Raw genomic sequence first — 24825 nt, forward strand, 5'->3', positions numbered from 1 at the left:
ACTTCCGGAGAACGAACCCGAAAACCTGTTCGAGACGTGTCCGGCGGAACTGGCATGAATGGCCACCCTAAAGGGGCGGCCTTGAGGCACAATTCTCATAGCGAATTTGGGGTAACCGAGTAAAGAAAGGTGGTCACATTTGGAAATTTGCTGCGCAGGAGTGAGATTTTGAATTATGATTACTATTCAGTCGATCTTGTCTTAAGGCAGGGAAGCTTGACATTTAACGTAGTCGAGAGTAATTCCGAGAAATTCCAGTGAGGTGCCGGGCCTTCATTTTATTCGGAGGCGACTAGGACCCATAACTTTGAGAAAAGTCAGAAAGCAAAGGAAAGGTGAGCAGGTTTTGGGGGAGACTAGAAGAAAATCGTCTAGTAGGTGAATGAGATGCGCTTTTTACCGGAGAATTCCCTTGTTGCTATGCCGATGGGGTTAATGCGATAGATGTGGAATGGGGGGGGATTAAAAGGGCCAATCATAAATTTAGCATCATCATCTTTTTGCAGGAGGGAGTCTACGGAGTCTGGGTCTGACCAGGTAGATTTGCAAATTATTATAGCTAAAGGTTGTGTCGGGTATGATTTGGAGACCGGGATCACAACCTTGCTGTGAACCTGAAAGAAGGAAATTAGTGAATTGTTTGTTGGGATGAAGTTGTAGTTCGTGTGCAAGAGCAGAGACATTGATGGGAGACGATAGATATTTCTTTTAAGATCTTTATTGATTTTTGCAGAGGATTTGAAAACTGTGCAAACAGGGCAGGCGTGCACACCGCCCCAAAAATTAAACACATGCAAATAGCGGCATCTTTGCATGGAACAGCAAAAATCATTAAAGTTGTTGCAGACCTGGGGGCTGGTGGATGCACAGAAGCTGCTCAAATATTTGCAGGACCTGGGCAAAGTGGAAGTGGAAAGTGTCTTTTTTTGGAAAGGGAGAAAGGTCACATCCGTACTTGAAAGAATTGGAGAGCGAAGTGAGTTGGAGATGGGTGGAGGGTCCATGGCGACAGCGTGAGCTGCCATTGCTAAGGGAACGGCTATGAGAAGGGTGTAAGAAGTCGAACGGCCTAATAGGGGTTGAACTGGGGCAAGTGCTGCAGGCTCGGAGGGGAAGCCCTCGATGTGCTTGAGGCTGGCGAAGGCCTTGGGTTTGCTGCAAAGTACTGCAGATTCTTACAGGGGGGCCAGGAGCTTTTTTGGAATATGTCAGGGGAGCATCTACTGGGCTCTGGCCGGTTTGAGCACTGAGGTAAAGCTTGTAATGTTGGGCTTTTGACATCCTTCTAGAGAATTCGATGTTTGCGGTCACAGGGTGGGCCGCAACCCGTTTACAGTCCATTTTGTTATTGCAAGAGTTGAAGATGGTCCGGGTGGAGTCGCAGAAGGAGAGGTTCAAGGACATCTCGTCGGAGGTGGATTTAAACAGCGGCGTTTAGGTGAAATGGCAGGAGGACGTTGAGAAGGGTGTCCTCTTTCCCCGGAGCTCTGCGAGGAAGCGAGATTAGGGTTAGAGGGTTCTGGAGATGGGCTGACCGCTGAAGACAAATCTGCGTTGGAGATAAAATCTTCATCGAAGGTGAAGAGAAGAAGTTCGTCTTGAACTTGGCAGGACATTGTTCCGGAAAAGGGCGAGCCCAATGCTGGATGAATAGTCACTGGTAGGCGTGAAGACTGACTTGCTTAAATAGGCTCTCAGAATAATTGAAAGGACTGAATGTTTAGGCTCCTCCTGAACTTACGTTAAGAACTTCATTCAAAAAATAACCACCCTGCAACATTATCAGAACTTAATTTTAGGGTTCCAAAAAATTACCAAAAAACAACCATTAGAGAACGTTCTGTATAAGTTATATTTAGGTTATTTTAAAAATAACCACCCTGCAACGATGAGCACTTTATTTTATGGTTCGAAAAAATTACCATTAGAGAACGTTCTGTATAATTTTTAATAACTCGTTAAAAACACTTTAATTATTTTATGGTTGCAAAAATAAAACCTTAAAAAAAACATTCCCGGAATATTACTATTTGGTTGCCAAAAGGATAACCAAAAGGATAACCAAAAAGATAACTTTAGGGGACTGTTTTGTGTTTGCTTGGATAACGTGACAAATCCAGGAATTTCACTTTTCTGTTCACTCACAACGAAACTCGATGTTGCGACATAAGTTTGGTCATCACGCAACGTTGACATTAAGTAACATTCACGTATTTTGGCTAGTTGGGTATTTCTTCTGATGTCTCTGAAGATTTCCAGAATAAGAGAACCTCTCGCCACGGATAAAGTGGACGTAAAGTTACCCTACCGTATGAACTCTCTGATGGGATTTTAGGTGACCTGAATGAGCAAACGTCTTGTCACACCGAGAGCATTTGAAAGGTTTTTCACCTGTATGAGTTCTCTGATGCCTTACAAAGTTTGTCTGTTGACTAAAACTCTTTCCACATACACTACATTGGTAAGGTTTCTCTCCAGTATGAACTCTCTGATGGATTTTGAAGTGAGATGACTGAGCAAACGTCTTGTCACACCAAGAGCATTTGAAAGGTTTTTCACCTGTATGAGTTCTCTGATGCCTTACAAAGTTTGACAGTTGACTAAAGCTGTTTCCACAAACACTACAGTGATAAGGTTTCTCTCCGGTATGGACTCTCTCATGGATTATCTGCTCAGTTTTTGTACAGAAACGTTTTTCACAGTGTAAGCATTTAAAGAGTTTCTGGTGTGATTTTTTTGAACCTGAATCCCTAAAGTGACGGGGTCTCTCATTGGTGTGTAAAAGCACATGTGTCTTCAGGACACGTTTACGGCTAAATCTCTTCTCGCAGTGAGGACACTCGTATGGTTTTTCTCCTGTGTGAATTCTCTTATGAGCATCAAGACTGAATTTGGCGCTAAAGTATTTTCCACATTCAGTGCAGTGGAAAGGCTTTTCACCATTGTGTGTCCTCATGTGAACATCTAGATTTGAAGAAGAGGCACAAATCTTCCCACACTGCTCACAGTGAAACTGCTGCTGCTTCTTCTTCTCTATATGCTGTTCTGAAGTAAAGCTGATCTCAGATCTGGTGCAGGTGAAGAGTTTCTGTTCTGTGTGTTTTCTCCCATGTCTCGCTGAATGTCTCTGTGAGCTGAATGTCTTTCCAAAGGTGATGCAGGAAAGAGTTTGTGCTGTCTGACACTCTTTTGATGTTGAGGACGTAATTTCTTCATCCAAACATGATTCACTCTGTACACCTGAAAGAAACATCAAACACTCTTATTTACACAAAGAAGGATGAAGAAATTACCTATTGCTAAGCCATGACCATCGAACACAGAAGAGCCAATGACAGTTGAGTTTCAGTTGCACTAGGACCGGAAGTCTGACAATTGCAGGATTCAGCACCAAAGAGAAGCATTGTAAGATCCGAAGTGTACATTAAAGGCGGAGTCCACGATGTTTGAAAGCCAATGTTGATATTTGAAATCACCTAAACAAACACGCCCCTACCCCAATAGAATCTGGACCTTCTGTTGATAGACCCGCCCCACACATACGCAACCCGGCAAGGATGTCGGATAGACACGCTCCTTACTGCTGATTGGCTATAAGTGTGTTTTGGTAGTCGGCCCGTCTCCTTTTCCAAAGCGTTTTTTAAACATCGTGGACTCCGCCTTTAATTTATTGTGTTTATGCTGCCAAAATGGTAAAACTATGTGCCTTGGGTACTTGTAACACTAATCCCAGGTATCTTGGGAGGATGGGCAATAAAAATAATTTTATTCCATTTTCTTTCTTTTAAACGCCATACGGGCTGATTCACACCGGCTGCGTGGCGTCTGTTGCGTGTCTTTCACATGGCAGCTGTGTGGCGTTTTCTATGCCCTTGCTTACCAGAAGCGTTTCTGACGCGGCGCTGCTGCTGCTAGCCTATTCTGTATACATGTATGTTTCCTATTGATAAACTGACCTGACGCTTCCAAGATGCTTGCGTGTGGTGTAAAAAATAGGAGTTGGTCCTATTCCTAGCATGCACGCGTTTTCGGCGCGGCTCGAGCCGCGTCTGAGACGTGCGTGTCATGCAGGCGGTGTGCACGGTCAAACCTGCTAACATGGTAGAGCTGCACGTTTAATCGTTAAAAGAAAGTGATCTTGATTCGACCCCTCAAACGATCTTAAAGCAACACTAGAGTTTTTGCTCTTTGCTCCCCTACAGGTTAGAAGCGTAATTGTTCATTACCACTGTCGTAAATACTGCAGCATAGCTGGCTCTGATTGGACTGTAGGTCTGCCATAAAGCAATTTTTTGTAGTTTTCACTCTAACTACAGGACCACAAACCGACGGTTGGAAACTTCTTTAGTGCGGTTTTGGCCGATAGAGGGTTGCAAAGCGAATGTGAAAGTGCCATTCACCCTGTTTTGAGTGGATGAACCACTGAAACTTTTTTGGAAACGTAATTTTAAGGTAAAAAAAAACTTGTGTTCGCTACTTCGCTCCACTGGTACAGCGGATGCTTTCGCCCGAATTCGCAAAGAAGTTAGTCAGATAGAAACAGAAACTAATAAGTGAGGCAGAGCTATGCGCAGGTACGTCTGACAATAACCTTGACGTTGTTTTAGTAACAAAAAAAAAGGATCTTAATCTGGATGTTATCCCTTCCGAAAGGGTTTTTAGCACGGGGGAAACATTCATTGGCTGCGTCCAAATAACCACACTTGCTGTCTTTGCACTTGACCACTTGACTGCTTACATTACGTTTCCCTGTATTTGGCCCAAGCAGCTAGTGGGCGTGAATATTAAGCGTGCATGTAGATTTATTCAACCGATGGATGTTCACGCCACCAGCGAGAGCATCAAAAAACGCTGTCAATGTACCGTGACCCTCGAATGCATCCTCTGGAATCCTCTCAAGAGGAGGTTTCCGCCTTCCGATTAGTTGCCACCGAATGTTTCCGCCTTGCAATTGGTTGCCGTCGAACTGCGTCATAGCTCATTACCATAAAGTAATGTTAATCCATGTCTACTTAAAATGTATATTTACATTTTTTTCTTTAATACATAATCACACTACAATTAACATTAACTGAATTTAAAGATTATCTACACTTATCTGAAACTTTCAGAAGCATAATTCTTTGCACCTGTAAAAACTAATGTTCAGGGGTTGTACATCTTTAAAATTAACAAAGTTCTTGAGAATCGTGATAATTTAAGCAAAAGAATTGTGATTCTCATTTTATACAGAATCGTGCAGCTCTATAACATGGGAGCCTAAATAAAAACCGACACGCCACGCAGCTGAGACGCCTCACGCCACGCAGCCGGTGCAAATCGGCCCTAAGGCTATATTCATGACGAGAATAAAGTGTAGTTAAATAAAGCAAGTCTAGAAAAGATGTTTAAAATTAATTTCCTCAAAAAATCTTGATTCATTATAAACCTTTTCAAAAGTATCAACAGAATAAAAAAGGTTTCTCACAGGGGCAGATGTAATACAATCCAGAAGAATGTGTTTAATGGACAATGAATTCTGACAAGATGAACATTTTGGAGGATTTTCTCCTGAGAGTAAAAATTGATGTGTCATTTTTGAATGTCCTATTCTGCATAGATGACTTGATTCCAACGATTCTCAAAGCAGAAATCATGTTTTTCCCTCATGTCACGTCAGGAGTTTTTTCACATATTTTTTAGACATTGATCCCATTCTGATTGCCATTTATTTCTAATGTATCATTCATTTATCGTTTGTTTTTTAAGACATTTGACTCATTCTGAGGATATTTGACAATTTAAAGATCTTGACTATTGCTGGAAGATCAATTCTCATACTTTCCAGTAAATCCAGGCATGACTTTGAATCAGTCATTAAGAAACTCTTCTGTGAAGACGTTTCCATAAATTTTAAAGCCAACAATAAAGCACTTACTTCTGCTGTAAAGATTGAACTTTGATCTGGAATATGTATTCCTTGACTAAATTAATTCATTGCAAAATCAGCCGTTACCTGGTTACCAGATTTGGATCCATTTGTGTATATTAGACTAAGCTGGGGATAAATAGCTCTTGCTGATAATAGTTGCTGATAATCATTTGGATGCGTTTTCTGATTTTCTTTCAAAAAAATTAAAGGTTTTTGATATCCCATGGAGAAATTTAGCAAAAGTGGGTTTGTTCCAAGATGTTTAAATCTACTTTGAGATTTCCCAGATGATGTTTTATATGCAGACAAAGTGGACGAATATAATTTGGTTTTCTTTCATACATTATTGAATACTGGGCTAAAAAAATGGTGGATAAGCTGGTTTCCTTTATTTGTTTTTAATTTGATAAATTTAAATTAATAAGTATAAATATATACTGTACGTAGATTAAATGCTCATGCCTTGACACGGATCTACGATTAAACTTTAATTTCATTACATAAGTGCCACTAGAGGGTGAACTACGACCATCGTGTCTGGATGTATGGACAATTGAAAGGTGGTTTAGCCTATATATATCAAGAGTTTCGTTGCAAAACGAGATAAATCCATTTTTTTACATTTTTGAAAAAACATGTTTAATATTATGTTATCATGTTATTATTTTGTTTTATGGTGCTACTTAGCTGTATTTGTTAGGTTATGAAGGTTTAAATCAAAACAAACCAACTGCAGTTGAACTGAAATTAATTGGAATGCACAACCAAAAAACTAGATTTCTGAACAATTAAAAAAACGGTGGTTATCTCGTTTTGCAACGAAACTCTTCATCTTTAAAATATTAAAAAAGAAAACACGAAGTGCAGTTTTAGTCATAAGGATAAGACGGACAATATGTTGTGAATACTTGAAATGTAACAATTTATAAAAGTTAAACAGTTATAAACAAAGTAAGTTAAAAAGAGCTCTACATGTGTTGATTATTACACTTGCACATTTTTGTGTAATGTTCATAGTTGAACTATTAAAATTTGGTTCTTGAAATTCAGGCTGTCACAATTATTAAATAATCGTCTCATCACGATTGCACATCTCTTTAAAAAAAACACAAGAGGGAGCTGCAGCGCCTTTGTAAACGAGACAGTATCAGATAACTTTTAAATGCGTGTTATGTGTGTATTAATATTTGCTGCCAGGTAAACCTTGCAAAAGATTTAATTTAAACAACAATGTGGGAAAATTATTTCATAAAGAAAAATTTATGAGAATGAATTGTCAAAGCCCTAAAATAGACATTGATCGTCGTAATCGTCACAACATCCTAGTCAATTAACCGTCAGCCAAATTTCATAACCATGACAGCCCTACTTGAAATGTTAAAGTGCAATTGTTTTTAAAATAGTAACCCAGGTGAAAAAGTAGTACACTTCCATAGTGAACTTAAAGTGCTTTATTTTCGCACACTAATTTTGTACTTAATATACTAAAAATTCATCTTTATTTCTTGACAAAAAACACTTGTATTAAACTTGAACTCAACTTTCTTACAAAGATGGGTTCAAGTTTACTACAAGTGGTACCTAAAGACATTTTTTAAATACATTTTAGCACATTTTAATTCATATTAATGGTGTCTCAAAATAGCACAGTGAAATACACTTAGATAATCTTAAGAAGTACTAAAGATGAATTTTTAGTATATCAAGTACAAAATTAGTGTGCGAAAATAAAGCACTTTAAGTACACTATGGAAGTGTACTACTTTTTCACCTGGGAAAGAAGAAAATATTAGTTTTCAGTAATTAAAAAGGCAAAACACTGGATACAAGAAGTTTTATTTTAGCCTGGTAATACCATCCTCTGCTAATTTGCTATGCTTTGTAATAAAATTTAGCGGAAGTACAAAGTCTGACGTAGTCAAGCTATTTTTATTTATGACCTATAACAAAAAGTAACAAAAACATAAGTTATAATATATATATAACTTATGTTGTTTTGTTAATTTTGTATATCTTTTGTATATAAAATAGGTCAAAGTAAAAAATATATATAAGGTAAAAATATGGGTAAAAGTTTGGCCCGCATCACATTTACGATTTTACGAATCCTTGTTGTATTATATAGTGACACTTATAGACGGTTTTATCGGACGCACGTGATACACGTCTGGATCCGAACTTTACTTCTGGTTTCGTTTTTTTAATGCTCTGACTAGTTGCTAAACTGATCTCTTGAACAAATGCCTCCTCGAAAATAACAAATGTTTTGGTTTCCTAGGTAATCTATGTGTTGTTTGTTTTGCTCGTTATATAAATAAACTACGTTTAAAGAACTTTGTCGTTATTATTCTTAGCGGAGTTTACCGGATGTTACGTGCGGACCACGACAGCCATTTGTTTATGTTGTTACTGCTGAAACGGTCTATAGAATGATTAAGTGTTCTTTAAGCCTACATGCCTGTTGCTCAACAAGATATCCTATTAGTTTTGACAGAAATCTAAACAGGTGCTCACATGACAGTTGCAAAAATATAACAATAATTGAGAAGACATACATACCTGACGTAATAAAGCCATCATCTTTCTCAGTGTGATCTTCCTCTTCTGTGGGTTCAGTTTTAATCTTCATCATGAGGTTCCTGCAATCAATGAGTTTAACCGAACACATCTTCAGGATCTGCTGCTGTTCTCCAGCGTTACAGACAGAATCCAGAGACTCTGTGGAGGTTTGATCCTCCTGTAAGCTCTGTTTACTGTCACACACTGTAGTGTCCTGAGTGTCTGTGGGCTTTGACTCAGTATAACAGAGTAAAGTCAGACGGAGCTCGGAGTCCTGTGAGTCCAGCAGTGTCTGTGGTGTGAGGCTTTGATCTCTACTCGTCCACACTGAATCCAGACATACATCAGTCAGATACACTGAAGATTCACAACAATCCACATCCTGACAACACAACACATACACTCAGTGTAAGATTATACAGGATTTGGTGTTGTCAAACAGACAGAGTGATTCATGTCAAGTATGTTTAAGCTGTACAAACCTCTCGTTTCAGTCCTAAATCTCCTCTTGACCTCAACTTTGTCTCCAGTAACGCCACCTCTTTCTTCAGCTGAGAGATTTCTGTGATTAAATCATCTATATCCAGCATGGACAGATCAGTTCCTACTGATTTACAGCACAGCACATCCATTTTATCTCTCATTATCAACGAGACAAGACTACACTCCATAAAACACGCAAGAGAGAAAGACAGACAAGATACACAAGCATCACAAGCAGTCGGAAATAACTTTCTTTTCTTCTTCTAATGACTTTTTATAGCGGCATTTACCGCCACCAACTGGACTGGATTATGAAGTACAAGCGTATCTTCTTCTTCTGGTGTTTTATGGCGGTTTGGCAAACCAACTGAAAGGCGCATTACCGCCACCTACTGTGCTGGAGTGTGGAATGAACAGATTTGGAAGAGATATATAAGATAATAATAATAAAATTAAAACCTAGATTATATATATTGTTCCTGTGGTTTTATTTGGGTATTTAAATAATAATTCTTGTAATCTTGATTGACGACACTCGTTTCCTAACAGTACTTTTAAAGAAATATTGTCAATTCTTATTCCATCCTAATTCTTGTATTAATTGGAAACTCTCCATTTCACATGCAGAACACTCAATAAGAATATGCATCACTGTTTCAATGTTAAAAATATCCTATTTTTACGACAAAATACACAAAAATTTTTTTTACAGTGGTTTACCATTATTTAAAATGATAATTAAAACTCTGTAAAATTATGTTTTATACAGAAAAATACTATATTACTAATACAGTATTTTTTCTTTCTTTTTGTAATTAAATAAAAATGTCCTTATATTAAAAGTACATGACCATACTAACAATTTAAAGTGACACTCTATTTTTTTGAAAATATGCTAATTTCCCAGCTCCCCTAGAGTTAAACATTTGATTCTTACCGTTTTGGAATCCCTTCAGCTGATCTGGCACTAGCACTTTTAGCATAGCTTAGCATAATCCATTGAACCTGATTAGACCATTAGCATCGCATTAAAAATAACCAAAAGGTTTCAATATTTTTTCTATTTAAAACTTGATTATTTTGTAGTTACAGTACATTGTGTACCAACGGAAAATTAAAAGATGCAACTTTGTAGGCAGATATCTCTAGGAACTATAGGCTACTCTTGTTTTCGTGTCACATCTTTAAATGTTGGTATTAATCATTAAATTATAAGGAACTTGTTTCATACAGAATATTTAATATGTATATATACCACCGAGCTATAAAAATGATGGTATGGTAAGACACATATATTAATTTTACAGCACTTGTCTTTATTTTAATGTAGTAAGGCTAAGAACTCAAGTATGTATTTAATTTTATTTTTCTTGTTAAATATTTAGGAGTTTTAATGCACTTGATAATTTGATAACCGAGAATCAACGTTACAATGAGGAATGAGAATATGCCATTTCACTTAACACTTTATCTTCTCCGTCCTTGCAAGGAAAGGAAACGAGGATGCACAAATAAGAATTGAGAAGCACCCAATGTTGGTTTTGTCTACATCTCCGATCCCAGGAAGTAAACTGTTGCCTACAATCCGTGTGTTTGTTGTAGTCCAAGAAAAGAGATTTACGTTGGAGACGATAACTCACACCATCGTTTACTTTGGGGTTTGTACCTTTGCACATCGTTAACATGAAGTAATGCACACTTACACAACAAAGGAAATGTAAAATTGTGAATCGGACCATAAGTGCTCTTTAACACCTATTGCAATTCTTTTACATTGTATAAAATCTATTAACACACCAGTGTTTGTAGGATTATATATGGACCAACCATAAAAAATTTAATTCGTAAAATATAGAAAAAAATATGTAACACATTAGTATGATGAACAACTTCTCCTCATTTATTAGCTTGCATGTATTGGCTGTTTATTAGCAGGCTACTTAGAAAGTACATCTTCATTCCCATATATAATCATAAGCATATAAAGCAAAAAAAAAATAATAAAAAAAATAAAACCTGTCAATTATACAAGGGTTCACTGAAAAAAAATAAACAGGTATAACATTAGAAAATTCGTCTTCCCACTTTTGAAATGGTGGCTACGCCCCTGCACCAATAATATTTTTTTGTAAGGTTTGTTTGTAAAAACTACTCAAATGTCCTAATATAACTAAAGGCCTAGTCCTGGATTAATTTAAAACCTGTCTGGGAAACTGCCCCTCTATGTTTTATAATAATTAGATCTATACTTAAAGGTACAGCGGAAGATTTTCCCAAATTGCATTTAAAAAAAAAATGCACATGCGCAACACTCTACCTGCTCCCAAGAGGGAACGCCTATTAAACACATGCACGAGAGAGAGAGAGAGAGAGAGAGAGAGAGAGAGAGAGAGAGAGCATGCACGAGCCTAGTTATTCTCTTCGCTCTGTTTACAAGTTGCTGTCGCTCTGTTTACAAGTAGCCAGGGCTAGCCTCGCTAATCATAGCTTACATCAACTTTTACTAGCAATGATTTTAAATGGATTTCTCCAAATAGCATGACAAACTTTACCTGTCGAGTAGAAACTTCTCGTGGGAAGCCCAACCTGTGCTTTCAGCGCACGCCAGCGTGTGAAATATTCTCCCAAAAACACTCTGGTCTTGTTTCTTTCTTGAGAGACCTTTCTCTTCTTGTCAAACAATTCGTAAACACTTTTTTGAAAAAACACAATGAGAACGCGAGCTTCAATGAATGGTTGAAACCATAGACCACCACACATATAAACATGAAAGTGTGCAGAAAATGAACCTAGGGACGAGTAGTACGATGGCCTTACGTGAACATATCATCAGAATGATTGACAACTGGGATGTCTTGATGATCCACCGGAAAACGAAAATCTTCCGCTATACTTTTAACTAGTTATTCTGCCTTTTGATTTATGACTTGTGGTTGTGTTTTTCTGCCCTACTGACGGCACACAGTTTGTGAGGTGAGGGGTTCAAGATGAGACCCACAACTGGTGTAAGATCCAATTCCTCTTCAGAGACTCCAGGTGGAGGAGTGAAGTGAAAACACTGAAGAAGAGAAGTGAAGAACAGAAAGAGCTCCATCCTGGCCAAACCCTCTCCTAAACAAATCCTGCGACCTGAGAGAAAAGAAGGGAATATGTTTGGTAATGACATACGACAGTACGTACAGACTGCACTATTTTTGCATTATGTGCACCGTTTTCATTATTAATGGGTAATATACTACATTTATCAACCATACTGCATGTTTCAGTTTCAAGGCAATGCGACTGAGCTGAACTTACATTTTAAATTTTTTAGTATCGATTTTTTGCTAAGTAGCATTCCAGTACAAACACAAGACACAACACTTATGTACTAGCTGCTATATTAACACTGTAAAGTTTATTACCTGCAGAGAAGGGCATGAAGGCGTCACGTTTGATCAGCTGACCGTTCTCATTGAGGAAGTGTTCAGGGTTAAAAGTGTCGGGCGTCTCCCACTCGCTCTCATCTCTTAAAACAGAATACAGCAGTGGCAGAACACACGTCCCCTAGATTTCAGAAAAAAACACAGACAACATTAGTGTGCTAAATACTGGGGGGGTTTGATCGCTAATTTTGGCTGGAAACAACAAAAATAAATACATTTTTTAAAGATAAACTAATGACAGATAAGTTGTGCTGGACAACAGACTGTAAAGTGTAAATAATATACAATACGAGTAAGACGGACCTTCTTGATGAGATATCCATTGAAGTTCACATCACAGCTGGTTTTATGTGGCAGATTCAAGGGCACTAAGTTCGCCAGTCTCTGGATTTCATGGATCACAGCGTCTGTGTAAGGTAAATTCTTCCTGTCCTCTGTAACCGGTTCACGTCCATCAAGCACCTTGTCAATTTCCTCATGAACTCGATCTAGGACCCAGAAGATCACACAGAAAATGTTTCATATCAATGAGACATTTTATACGAAACAGATTTTGTATAAAATTTCATACATTTTTCCTCACTTTTGTAAATATAAAGAGAACAGTTTGCCTGACCTTGTATGTGTGGATATTTGGCAATGAGCAGTAAACCCCAGCGTAGCGTTGTGCCGGTGGTGTCAGTACCGGCAGCAAACAGGTTGACCACAGTCATGAGCAGGTTCAGATCATTAAATTGAGAATCATTTTCTCCAGATTTCTGTTAAAATCACAAAAAAAAAACATGCTTTATTATTATTTAGGCTGAAAATTAGTTTTAAACATACGTACATTAACCCACACATTTGGTATATAAATTCATTCAACCTCTAAGCTTTGTTTTTGGATGAGGAAGGCATCAACTAATCCTCTGCAGTCAAGAGGGTTAAAGGTCTCCCGTAAGCGATCCACCAGGACCTGTATATCTGCATGGTTGCTCTCCACACGTTTCATTAGCAGTCTCCAGGTCTTCAGCAACGGCCTAAGCACCGGAAACATGTTGTAGATCTGCAGGTGGAGTCACACGAAAAAGTACAACATAAACATCAGACCGGCTTTTCACAGTTTTCCACTGTAAAATTTACAGAACAATTATGCAAATTTTGCAATTATGCAGCTTTACAGTAAATATATGTTAGTACAGACAGTAGAGACATACAGAATTTGTTTTAAAGGTGTAATGTGTTTTAGCGGCATCTAGTGTAGTGGCAAAAAGCCTTAGCTTGAATCTTCATAAGAAAAATATTCAGGAGACAAGGGTTCCAGGTGCCGAACAAAAACTACTTTATTCGCTCGAGCCAACATAGTGAAACAATCAACACCCCTCCGCCCTCCCAAAATCTGACTCCATTTTCATAAGATCAAACACTTCTTATCTGAGATGACGTATACTCTTTTAATTGGCCTTGGTCTGCCACAATTAATTTATTTGTTTGATGTGCAGCTAAATCGTTCATATCTAAAATGATATATTCTGCTTATTGGTTCTCTTGGCCTAGCTTGCACAGATGCCTTATTATTAATATAGCAAAGTACAGCTGGACTCAAATCTTGAAATGACGTACTCTGTTTATTATTTCGATTGGCCTTAGCTTCCCTGGCACAACTAACTTATTGTTTATGTAGCGAGGTACAGCCGGACGACTTCACTAATCTAAAATGACGTACTCTTGTTTGTCGGTTGTTTCGACCTTGTTTCTCATAATAATCGTGGCGAGAATAATCGTGGCATAGTCGCAGGATCGCACCTGGGCTCTTTTAATTATGAAACGAAAGTTAACTGAGAAAACGAAAGTTTAACTGGGTGTCATTACAACCTTGTGTAGAAACAATAGAGACAGAGCGCAGTTATGCAAATTTGAAAACCACGCCCACCGGGGGGGAAAGCGATCCAACCGTCTCCATTGACTTTGTATTGCGAGAAGCTGCCTCCTTGTCATTTCTGGCTTATAACAAAAAACTGAATAATGCCTAAAAGCTGCTGTGTGACAATATGTACAGCTAACAAGCCAAAGAACCCAGAAATAAGTTTTTATAAGCTGTCGAGCCGTAAAACCCAGCTTTTAAGGAGAATAAAGTGGATCGGCGACTACGTTTCCCCCTATTGGACGCAGTTTTACTAATAGGAGTACTATGAAAAGTTGCCTGTTTTCATTTTTGTGTCTTTAAACGCTCGTTTTTTGGGGTCGACAGCTTATAAAAACTTATTTACAGATTAAACTTAAAAACAGATTAATACCTAAAAGCTGCTGTGTGACAAGGTGTACATCTAACAACCCAAAAAAACCAAATAAAAAGACACAGAAATGGAAACAGGCAACTTTTCATAGTACTTCTATTAGTAAAACTGCGTCCAATAGGGGGAAACGTAGTCGGCGATCCACTTTATTCTCCTTAAAAGCTGGGTTTTACGGCTCGACAGCTTATAAAAACGTATTTCTGGGTTCTTTGGCTTGTTAGCTGTACATATTATCACACAGCAGCTTTTAGGCATTATTCAGTTTTTTGTTATAAGCCAGAAATGACAAGGAGGCGGCTTCTCGCAATACAAAGTCAATGGAGACGGTTGGATCGCTTCCCCCCCGGTGGGCGTGGTTTCAGGTTATGACGCGCTGCGCTCTGTCTCTATAGTCCTTAAGTCTAATATAATATTAATACAGTGTATGATCAGTAATATACCCACAAAAACGGCTATACTAGCAGCGAGATTGCGAATTGCAACCAACTACACAGACCAAAAAGGTAAGAAGCTAATTTAATTGGTATATTTGTGAAAAAACAAAATTTTACACGACAACTCATTTAAATGTAACATTCCTGCGCTCATCGATCACGTCTGTGATTGGCTGTAATGATCAACACTTCAAAAACAGGAAATAAAAAGAAACCGTTGATGCAATGTAAGTATATCTTAATGCTCACATTTTTTCTTAATTTAATTGCATCGAAAACAGGCAATAAAAAAAAACTAGCCTTATATTTGACCTCAGAGTCAGAGCACATGTATGCCCCCTCTCGAGGTGAATCTACATATAAACATTACGAAATGGACTTTGAACCATCATCTTTGTATACATTTGGTAGCTGCTGCGTTTTGAAAGTGTTGCAAGCGCTTGTGATGGTGTTTTTAATTTTATTATATCAGCACCAGCAGCAACGTTTCCATGACTGTGCACAATGATGGCACCAGCGCAATGGAAAAGCGCCATTAATACCAGGTGTAAACAGCCTCTTACAGTAGCCCTAACGTTGCCTTTATATACATTTTAAGGGGCAATCCCCTAAATAGAAAACAAAGCACTCAACTTTAAACAAAGCATTGAAAAGAAGTAACACTTCCATTCCCAATCCTGGAGTTTCACCAACCCTTAATCCCATCAACATTACTATCTCACCCAGACCATTTCATTATCATAGAAATGGGTTCACATTTACCTTTGACTCAAACCCTTGACTGAAACATAATCAAATGGCCACCAACTCAAACAATTGAACAAGATGCACCAGGGCCAAAGTTACCTGGCCAGTTTCTTTCATAGTAAGATGAGATGGGATCTTACACTTACATTATTATTTAGAGGACATTGTTAGTTGGTTTCGCTCTCAAACATATTGAACACATATGATGGTGTGAAAAAGTGTTGGGCCCCTTACTTTTTTTTGCATGTTTGTCAAACTTTATGTTTCAGACGACACTTTTTCACACAGAGCCATGTGGGTTTGGATTTTGTTTTCCATTCATAATAAAAACCTTCATTTAAAAACTGCATGTTGTGTTTTCTTTGATTAACATTAATAATTAAAGTGTGACAAGCATGCAAAAAAATCAGGAAGGGACAAACACTTGTTCACACTACTGTATATACTATAAGAGGTTGACAATGACTTAAAATACAGTGACTTTCATGTAAGGGGACCCAAGGTGTATGTAGATAAAAACTACTTTTTTAAGAAGTGATCATATAAGTACAAACATATTAACTTTCTAAACATTCTCAGCCATAAAAAGTAAAAGTGTGGCCTAAAGGAAAACTTTTTTGTAGACTTATTGTCACAAGTGGATCAGTGTGCGGTTAGCCACTCTCTTTACTCTAAAGGAAAACTTTAAAATGGGAACCTGTATAGCAGCAGAGCCGACCATGAGGATGTTATGGTTTGCCCCGTCAGCTATTTCTTTAAAGGTTGGGTCGTCATATTCAAAACGATTTCCATAAACAATAGCTGAGATGATGTTGGAAGCGGCATAATTTACTGGCTGGGTTGTATCAAAAGGATTTCCTGCAAGAGATACAGAAACAAAGATCAGATTTTAATAAACATCAGCACTCAAATTCATATTATTGTACGCTGTAGTTGATATACCTTTGAAGGTCTCAAACACTTCTCGCAGATATCGCGTCTCCTGAATAATTTTCTCTTCGCTCAGTTTCTTTCCCATCCCAAAGTCTCGAAGAGTTGAGAGAGCAAATCTTCTCATGGTTTTCCACCTATCACCATTCGTAAAGATGATTCCTGCAAAAAACAGCGTCTCTTAGTTTGTGTTTTATGACATTTTCATACTGTTTGCTAATCTGGTATCTGTAAGAGCTTTTATAAAGGTTCAACTTACATACAACAAAGTTATACAAATTATACTGATAAAAATATATAAATAGAAATATTTTTTAACTAATAGTCAGTAGTAAAACGGTTAAAGTGATGTGTTACCGTGTCCTTCATTAATGTCTTGGAATATGGGTGTTATCTCTCTTTCCCCGAATTCATCAGCTTGGTTCACCAGTGCTTGTTTAACCGTCTTGTATCCGGCCAAAACCACAATCTTTTTGGGTCCAAGATGAACTTTGAACACTGACCCATATTTCTTGGATAACTGAACCGGTAAACAAGAACAAATAAAGCACGTTAACAAGCAAATCTTTCTGATCTTATAACATTACAAAGCACTGATAAAACATTTACTGTGTTACATGCACAGTGCATTCAATAGTTTGGTTTTATCTATATAAATAATTTCATAAATCAATCACTTACTCAATTTTTGTATGAAACATGCAGAAAATAAGTACAGATCCTCAATGAATGTACATGAATGAATCCTCTTATCATTTCTGTTAGCCCTGAAGCAAACCAACTCAACCGAAATGCAATACTGCTGGATATGAGAAATTATCCCCAAACATTTAGCCTTTTATTTGTACATTATCAGCAAATCACGCTTGTAGCTACTGAAGTCCTATTGAAATCATTTTTAATAGTGTTCAACAAGTGCTCTAGTTTTTATTTCTTTCTGTAAATAAATATACCTTTGTGATTCATTAGGATTGTTCTAAAGTCATGCTTCATTCCACCCTGTGACAAATAAAGAAACAAACTTCTTTGTACTCTTTCAAACATTGCTTAAAACTATGTCATGTGATGCTATGCTAATGTTTGTTTATTCACATCTTCTAAGCACCATTCATTATATAGTTTCTATTGTTTTGTATGTCAAACAGCCCCATTCAGAGGATCCGCATAGGGCACACATTATCACCTATTCAGACTGATTATTCTTTTATCTTTATTATAATTACTCACAAATTTCTCACTTCACCTATGCCTTGACTTGGTATCAGATGCCTTGCTTACAAAAAGAAACATACCAATGAGCTACCAGTCGAAACTATTCCTAAAAACATCTCCATCATATCTCATTAGCATCGTGACAACATGTGTACAGAAACACAGATTGTATATAAGTAGACACCTCATAGACTGACGCAGACGTATCAGCGCGACTGCCATCTTGGATGGGTCCTCAATGCGCACATTTTTTTTCTGGATTTTTACACGGTTTGGTTACACGTAGCGTTAGTTACGATGACATAATATTATAACGACTAAAATAACTAAAATTATTGTTCAGTCTTTCTTGTGAAAGGTTATCCCATGCGATCTGGTATCAATACTGCACCAGTTATTGCAACTGTAAGCTGCATAAAATATGGGCATAGTTGCTCGCTCTCCGCTGACTCCGATTGACTGTAGCCGTTTCTCAATGTCAAGGAAGGATCCTCGGAAGCCAGAATTTCAAGGATGCTACGTCATCGACGTCCGTCGAAGGACTGTTCCAATGTCGAAGATCCTCGAAATTTCAGCCAAGGACTGAGTCGTTCGTTCGAGAAATATCCCATATACAGGAAAGGATGCATATGTGTATCCTTCGCCCACTTCATGCGCTGAAATCACCCACAATCCTATGTGCGCAGCACCGAAAGCACACATTTCATTGACGCAATGACGTGCACTTGCTAGCCTGTTCCATTTAACGTGTTCTCCAAATGCTTAAGAGTAGCCTCGCCTAGCCTCTGAAGGAAGTGACTTGTAAGGACTAGTCCTGCCAAGGAAGTATCCTTGACATTGAGAAACGGCTTCCGATTGACTGTAGCCATTTCTCAATGTCAAGGAAGGATCCTCGGAAACCAGAATTTCGAGGATGCTACGTCATCAACATCCATTGAAGGACTTTTCCAATGTCGAGGATCTGCGGAATTGCAACCAAGGATTGAGTCCTTCATTTGCTAAATATCCCATATAAAGGAAAGGATGCATATGTGTATCCTTCACGCTCTTTGCCCTCTCAAATCACCCACAATCCTATGTGCATAGGGACCAAAGCACACATTTTCATTTACATAATGACGCAATGACGTGCACTTGCTAGCCTGTTCCATTTGCGTGTTCTCCGAATGCTAAAGAGGAGCCTTGCCTAGCCTCTGAAGGAAGTGACTTGTAAGGACTAGTCCTGCCAAGGAAGTATCCTTGACATTGAGAAACGGCCAATTACAGCGTAGAGTGAGGAGACGCAACCAATATGGCGGTTCCAGCACGTCATGAGGCGTCTACGTATATAAAATCTTCAGTGGACCACTTCCAGCAAGAGGAACAAATAGGTTTTCACGGTTGCTTGGACTTAATACATGGCTGCAAAAAACCTGCAACATAAAGGGACTGAACTTTATCAACAACTTCAATCTTTTCTGGAGTCAGAGACAACTATTTAAACAGGATGGCATCCACCCAAACAGACTGGGTGCAAGAGTGCTAAAGGACAATATCTATTTCTCCCTTCATCATCCTTCAGCAGTGTGTGCCAATCCCCTCAACCTGAATGGCACACACACACCTGGACAGAGTATGAATGACCACAGGACTTCTCTTCAGCACCTAAATGGACATGACGTCGACATATCCCACAAGGACAGAGATAACACCACGCAGCCACAACAACCACTGCTCATGGACACAATCTCAGCTGAGTCATGCCCACAGAGCTCACCACAGTCAGACTGTGTCAGATTAGAACTGCTCCAAGATTCAGCACCCAAGGACGACTTTCTGGAAAACAGCCAGGGAAACCAGGACTACATATCACAGCCTCCGGTCACATCAGAGAAACAGGACTCCTCCTCACTAGATATGTCATTCCTCTCTCCAGCATCCCCGCTTTTGACCTTCTCCGGAAAAATGGAGGAACTGGTTTATGCTGGAACTAAACTATCCCACTCTATTGCTGCGAGCCCCCAGCTTTCGTTCAGAAAACGGCAAGCCCCACAACCACCAAAACCAGTGGGCCCAGCTCCCCCTCCTCGTCCTGTGAGAGCTCTTCGGTCTCAGACACAACGCCAAGTCACACACCCTCCTCCATCTGCTGTAGGTGAACCAAAAACAACTGATAACGGCTCTCAGTGATGTGTGTCGAGTTTCTGCTATGAAAATACTAATACTTTCAATTGTATACATAAAAAGCAGGAACTCAGTGTACCTATATCTTTCTCTATTTCTGTTCTAGTACATGATAGAAAGCCTAAGGCTGTATCAAACCGTGTGGCAAATCAATCTAATCTGCTGCCTGTGATATATCAAACTAAGATCTCTGTTAGGGAAAAAATTAGTACTGTTAAGTTAGCACTTTTAAACATCTGTTCACTTAAAAATAAATCACTTCTAGTCAGCGACTTAATAACCACAAACAACCTGGATTTTATGTTTCTAAATGAAACATGGCTAAAAGAAAGCTACAGTGCAACAGTCCTTAATGAAACAGCCCCTCCTAACTTTACTTTTATGAATGTCTGCAGAAATGCTAGGAGAGGGGAGGTGTAGCTTCTCTTTTTAAAGATGTCTATCAATGTAAGCAAGTGTCATTTGGGAATTACCCGTCTTTTGAATATCTAGGTATTGTGTTGAAAGGTACCCCACGCATTCTACTGATCATTATTTACAGGCCCCCAAAATACTCTCCAGCATTTGTTGAGGACTTTACAGAACTGTTATCAATGATTTCCTCAGAGTTTGACTGTTTTGCTCTTGCTGGAGATTTTAACATTCACATAGATAAGCCAGACAGTATTATGGCAAAAGATGTCACAGCTGTTTTAAATACTTTTGATCTGACTCAACATGTACATGGACCCACACACAATCGTGGACACACTCTAGATTTAATTATCAGTAAGGGTTTAAACATCTCATCAATTGTTATTAAGGATGTAGCACTGTCTGATCATTTCTGTATTTTCTTTGATATATTAATCTCTCCTACTATTGAAACTAAATCTGTGTCTGTCAAAAAGAGATGCTTAAATGAGAACACCAGTGTGCTATTTATGAAGGCTATATCTTTAACACCAAGCATATCTGCAGACTCTGTTGATTTTCTCCTTGATTCCTTTAATTCTAAAGTTAAGAGTGCAATCGATGACACAATCCCAACATCTTTTTTCAAAAGTGTCTTTAACTGTTTAGAACCAGATCTCCTAGAAGTGGTAAATTCATCACTTATCTCTGGGACTTTTCCAAAGTCCCTTAAAACTGCAGTTGTTAAGCCCCTCCTGAAAAAGAGCAACCTAGATAACACTGTATTGAGCAACTACAGACCAATCTGAAATCTTCCTTTCATAGGCAAGATCATTGAAAAAGTTGTTTTCAATCAGCTGAACAAATTCTTAATTTCTAATGGTTACTTTGACATTTTTCAATCTGGTTTCAGACCACATCACAGTACAGAGACAGCGCTCATAAAGATAATAAATGATATTCGCCTCAATACAGACACAGGCAAACTATCAGTGCTGGTGCTACTCGACCTCAGTGCTGCTTTTGACACTGTCGATCACAACATACTTCTTGACAGGCTGGAAAACTGGGTCGGGCTTTCTGGGATGGTCCTAAAATGGTTCAGGTCATACTTAGAAGGGAGAGGTTATTATGTAAGTATAGGTGGCCATAAATCTGAGTGGACATCCATGACATGCGGAGTCCCGCAAGGCTCAATTCTAGCGCCACTCCTGTTCAACCTGTATATGCTCCCACTAAGCCAAATAATGAGAGAGAACCAAATTGCCTATCACAGTTATGCAGATGACACTCAGATCTACTTAGCTCTATCCCCTAACGACTATAGCCCCATTGACTCCCTGTGCAAATGCATTGATGAAGTTAACAGTTGGATGTGCCAAAACTTTCTTCAGTTAAACAAAGAGAAAACTGAAGTCATTGCGTTTGGAAACAAAGATGAAGTTCTCAAGGTGAATGCATACCTTGACACTAGGGGTCAAACAACTAAAAATCAAGTCAGGAATCTTGGTGTGATTCTGGAGTCTGACCTTAGTTTCAGTAGTCATGTCAAAGCAATAACTAAATCAGCATATTATCATCTCAAAAATATCGCAAGAATTAGATGCTTTGTTTCCAGACAAGACTTAGAGAAACTTGTGCATGCTTTTATCACCAGCAGGGTGGATTATTGTAATGGCCTCCTCACTGGCCTTCCCAAAAAGACCATTAGACAGCTCCAGCTCATTCAGAACGCTGCTGCCAGGATTCTGAGCAGAACCAGAAAATATGAACATATCACACCAGTCCTCAGGTCGCTACACTGGCTACCAGTTACATTTAGGATTGATTTTAAAGTATTATTAATGGTATATAAATCACTCAGTGGATTAGGACCTCAAAACATTGTTGATATGCTCATTGAATATAAACCCAACAGGTCACTCAGATCATTAGGATCACATCAGCTAGAAATACCAAGGGTTCACTCAAAGCAAGGAGAGTCAGCTTTTAGCTATTATGCCAGTCGCAGCTGGAACCAGCTTCCAGAAGAGATCAGATGTGCTCCAACAGTAGTCACATTCAAATCCAGACTCAAAACACATCTGTTTAGCTATGCATTTACTGAATGAGCACTATGCTGCGTCCGAACTGATTGCACTATATTTTATATGCACTATTTTAATTATTTTTATTTCTCTTGTTTTTATTCTTATTTTTATTTTTAAAAGTGTTATACTTGTATTCCTGTTTTATTCTTTTTCATACATTTAAACAGTTTTTATTAAAATCACATTTATGTTCTTTTAATTGATATTTAAAATTCATGTATATTTGATTTTTTGTTTTCTCATTTCTATGTAAAGCACTTTGAATGACCTCTGTGTATGAAATGTGCTATACAAATAAACTTGCCTTGCCTTGCCTTGCCTTGCCTACGTACAGAACAGCTTGTATGTTAGCTTAGCACACCATCGAAACATGACAGACTGTCTGGCCCTACAGCCCCCTTCAGCCTTACATATGAATGAAACAGACAGTGTGAATAACTGTTAGCCCCCGCAGTAGGTACGTTTACATGTAACCAAATAATCTGTTTGTAATCGTATTGATGGCTCAATCCTATTGAAAAGCCTTCATGTAAACACCTTTATCAATACAACTGAGGTCAATCGGATGCAAATTTGGATTGTATTGAGGGGGGTGGTGTACTCCAATCTGTGATCTGATCATCAGGAGAAAAGTATGCATGTAAACGTGTGAATCATAGTATTTTCTTAATCGGATGCACACCTTGTGCACAGTCGTAGAACAATTGTTCTCAAGTTCCCATCTTATAATTACCTCATATTTACGTCTCACATAATTCTCGTCACAGAAACATACAATACATCACGCGCTGTACATTTTAATCAGATTTGTTTGCAGTGTTTAGGGTGCATGTAAACTATAGTGTCGCAACCTTCAATCGTATTAAATTCAAGAAAATGTTGTTCATGTAAACATTGCCAGTATTTGGAATAAAAACGGATTAAATATTACTTCTTTCTGCACAAATTTAAAGTAAACATATAAAAATGAATCAATATTCATCCAAATATGCAATATCACGCTTGTTAAAACTTGCAAGACTTAAGTAAATGCATAAAAAACTATTTTTGTTCTTTAGTTTCAATAAAAATCCGAAAGGACACAATTGAGGCATTCTACTGGGACTGTAATGGGAAACATTTGGAAAATTAATTTGACAAATCTAAAAGTCTACTCACATTCCAGAGGCACACATGAAGTTGTTTAAGGTCCAAAAGGTGCAGGTTTCCCACGAGTGGCAGTGGTTTGGGTCCTGGAGGTTCTTGGTCATCTTCTGGAGACCTGAAGCAGAAATAAATAACCAAAAGCAGCAGAAGAGCAGCGAGTAAAGCTCCTGTGCTGGAGACATTCAGGAGTGTTTCCACTAAAGCCATAGCAAAAGAGATTAACACACAGCTGCTGTGAGTCTTCAGACTAAACAGATGAGTATTCATGCCCTGGAAATGATTTGGTCTACAACATGAGGGAGGAGCCAGGAAAGATTTGCAACACAAACACAACTGCAGTAGTGTGTCAGTCGGTCCACAGTGGCCAAAAAAGTATTTGGATGACAACCTATGCATTATGGTTTACAGTATTATTTAAAGAGATATACTGGAAACTCTAATGTTGTATCTTATTATTATTTATTTTATTGTGAATCAACCAACATAAGCAAATATGATGTGTGCTGCTGAGTTGACAAAGTAGTTTTCATTGAAGAATTGGCTCATTTCCAATTAATTGAAACTAATTTTTTTACTCCAAAACTTCCATTCAGTATTCCAGTATGAATACATCAAAATGGCAAATTTTATTTTAGTTTATCATTAATATGCAAATTGCTACAAATATACTTGTGCGGCTTATGACTGGTTTTGTGATCCAGGGTCACATATGTGATTCTGGTCAAATGTTTTACAGTGAACTAAAAGTGTTAATGTTTATCACATTGTTGTCTTTTTTCTCATGCCAGGTTTGAGTTTGTAAAAAATATCAAGCAGGGGCCAGCACCATTTCATTTCAATCAGGTTTGATTTATTTTATACACACCTAATGAAGAAACTGTAGTGAAATGAGCAAAAGCTGTGACCAATTTGCAGTCTTCTTATCAAAATATGAATGAAGCTGATTTGATTTCCTCTGGAACAATATTTTATTTAATCATTGCAGGAATATCATGTTCCTGTGCTCAACTTGTAAATCATTGGGTTAGCAGCAAGAAAATCATGGGTTTGATCCCC

The 24825-nt window shown here is 38.2% G+C and overlaps 2 protein-coding genes across 2 annotated transcripts; both read right to left on the minus strand.

Annotated features, from left to right (window-relative positions):
* Window positions 1–210: 210 nt before the first annotated feature.
* On the minus strand, window positions 211–9244 carry LOC141362890 (uncharacterized). The gene is made up of 3 exons (XM_073865155.1): window positions 8953–9244; window positions 8471–8852; window positions 211–3240 (listed from the first exon to the last, which is right to left on the minus strand). The coding sequence occupies exons 1-3, from the start codon at window positions 9139–9141 to the stop codon at window positions 2300–2302; spliced, it is 1512 nt and encodes a 503-aa protein (XP_073721256.1). The 5' UTR covers window positions 9142–9244; the 3' UTR covers window positions 211–2299.
* Window positions 9245–11263: 2019 nt separating this feature from the next.
* On the minus strand, window positions 11264–24007 carry LOC129422043 (cytochrome P450 2K1-like). Its single transcript, XM_055177731.2, has 9 exons — window positions 23782–24007; window positions 17123–17285; window positions 16778–16927; window positions 16533–16693; window positions 13244–13423; window positions 12995–13136; window positions 12682–12866; window positions 12358–12499; window positions 11264–12082 (listed from the first exon to the last, which is right to left on the minus strand). The coding sequence occupies exons 1-9, from the start codon at window positions 23974–23976 to the stop codon at window positions 11874–11876; spliced, it is 1527 nt and encodes a 508-aa protein (XP_055033706.2). The 5' UTR covers window positions 23977–24007; the 3' UTR covers window positions 11264–11873.
* Window positions 24008–24825: the final 818 nt, after the last annotated feature.

The sequence above is a fragment of the Misgurnus anguillicaudatus genome, unplaced genomic scaffold (genome assembly GCF_027580225.2).
Source record: "Misgurnus anguillicaudatus unplaced genomic scaffold, ASM2758022v2 HiC_scaffold_29, whole genome shotgun sequence".
Lineage (NCBI taxonomy): Eukaryota > Metazoa > Chordata > Actinopteri > Cypriniformes > Cobitidae > Misgurnus > Misgurnus anguillicaudatus.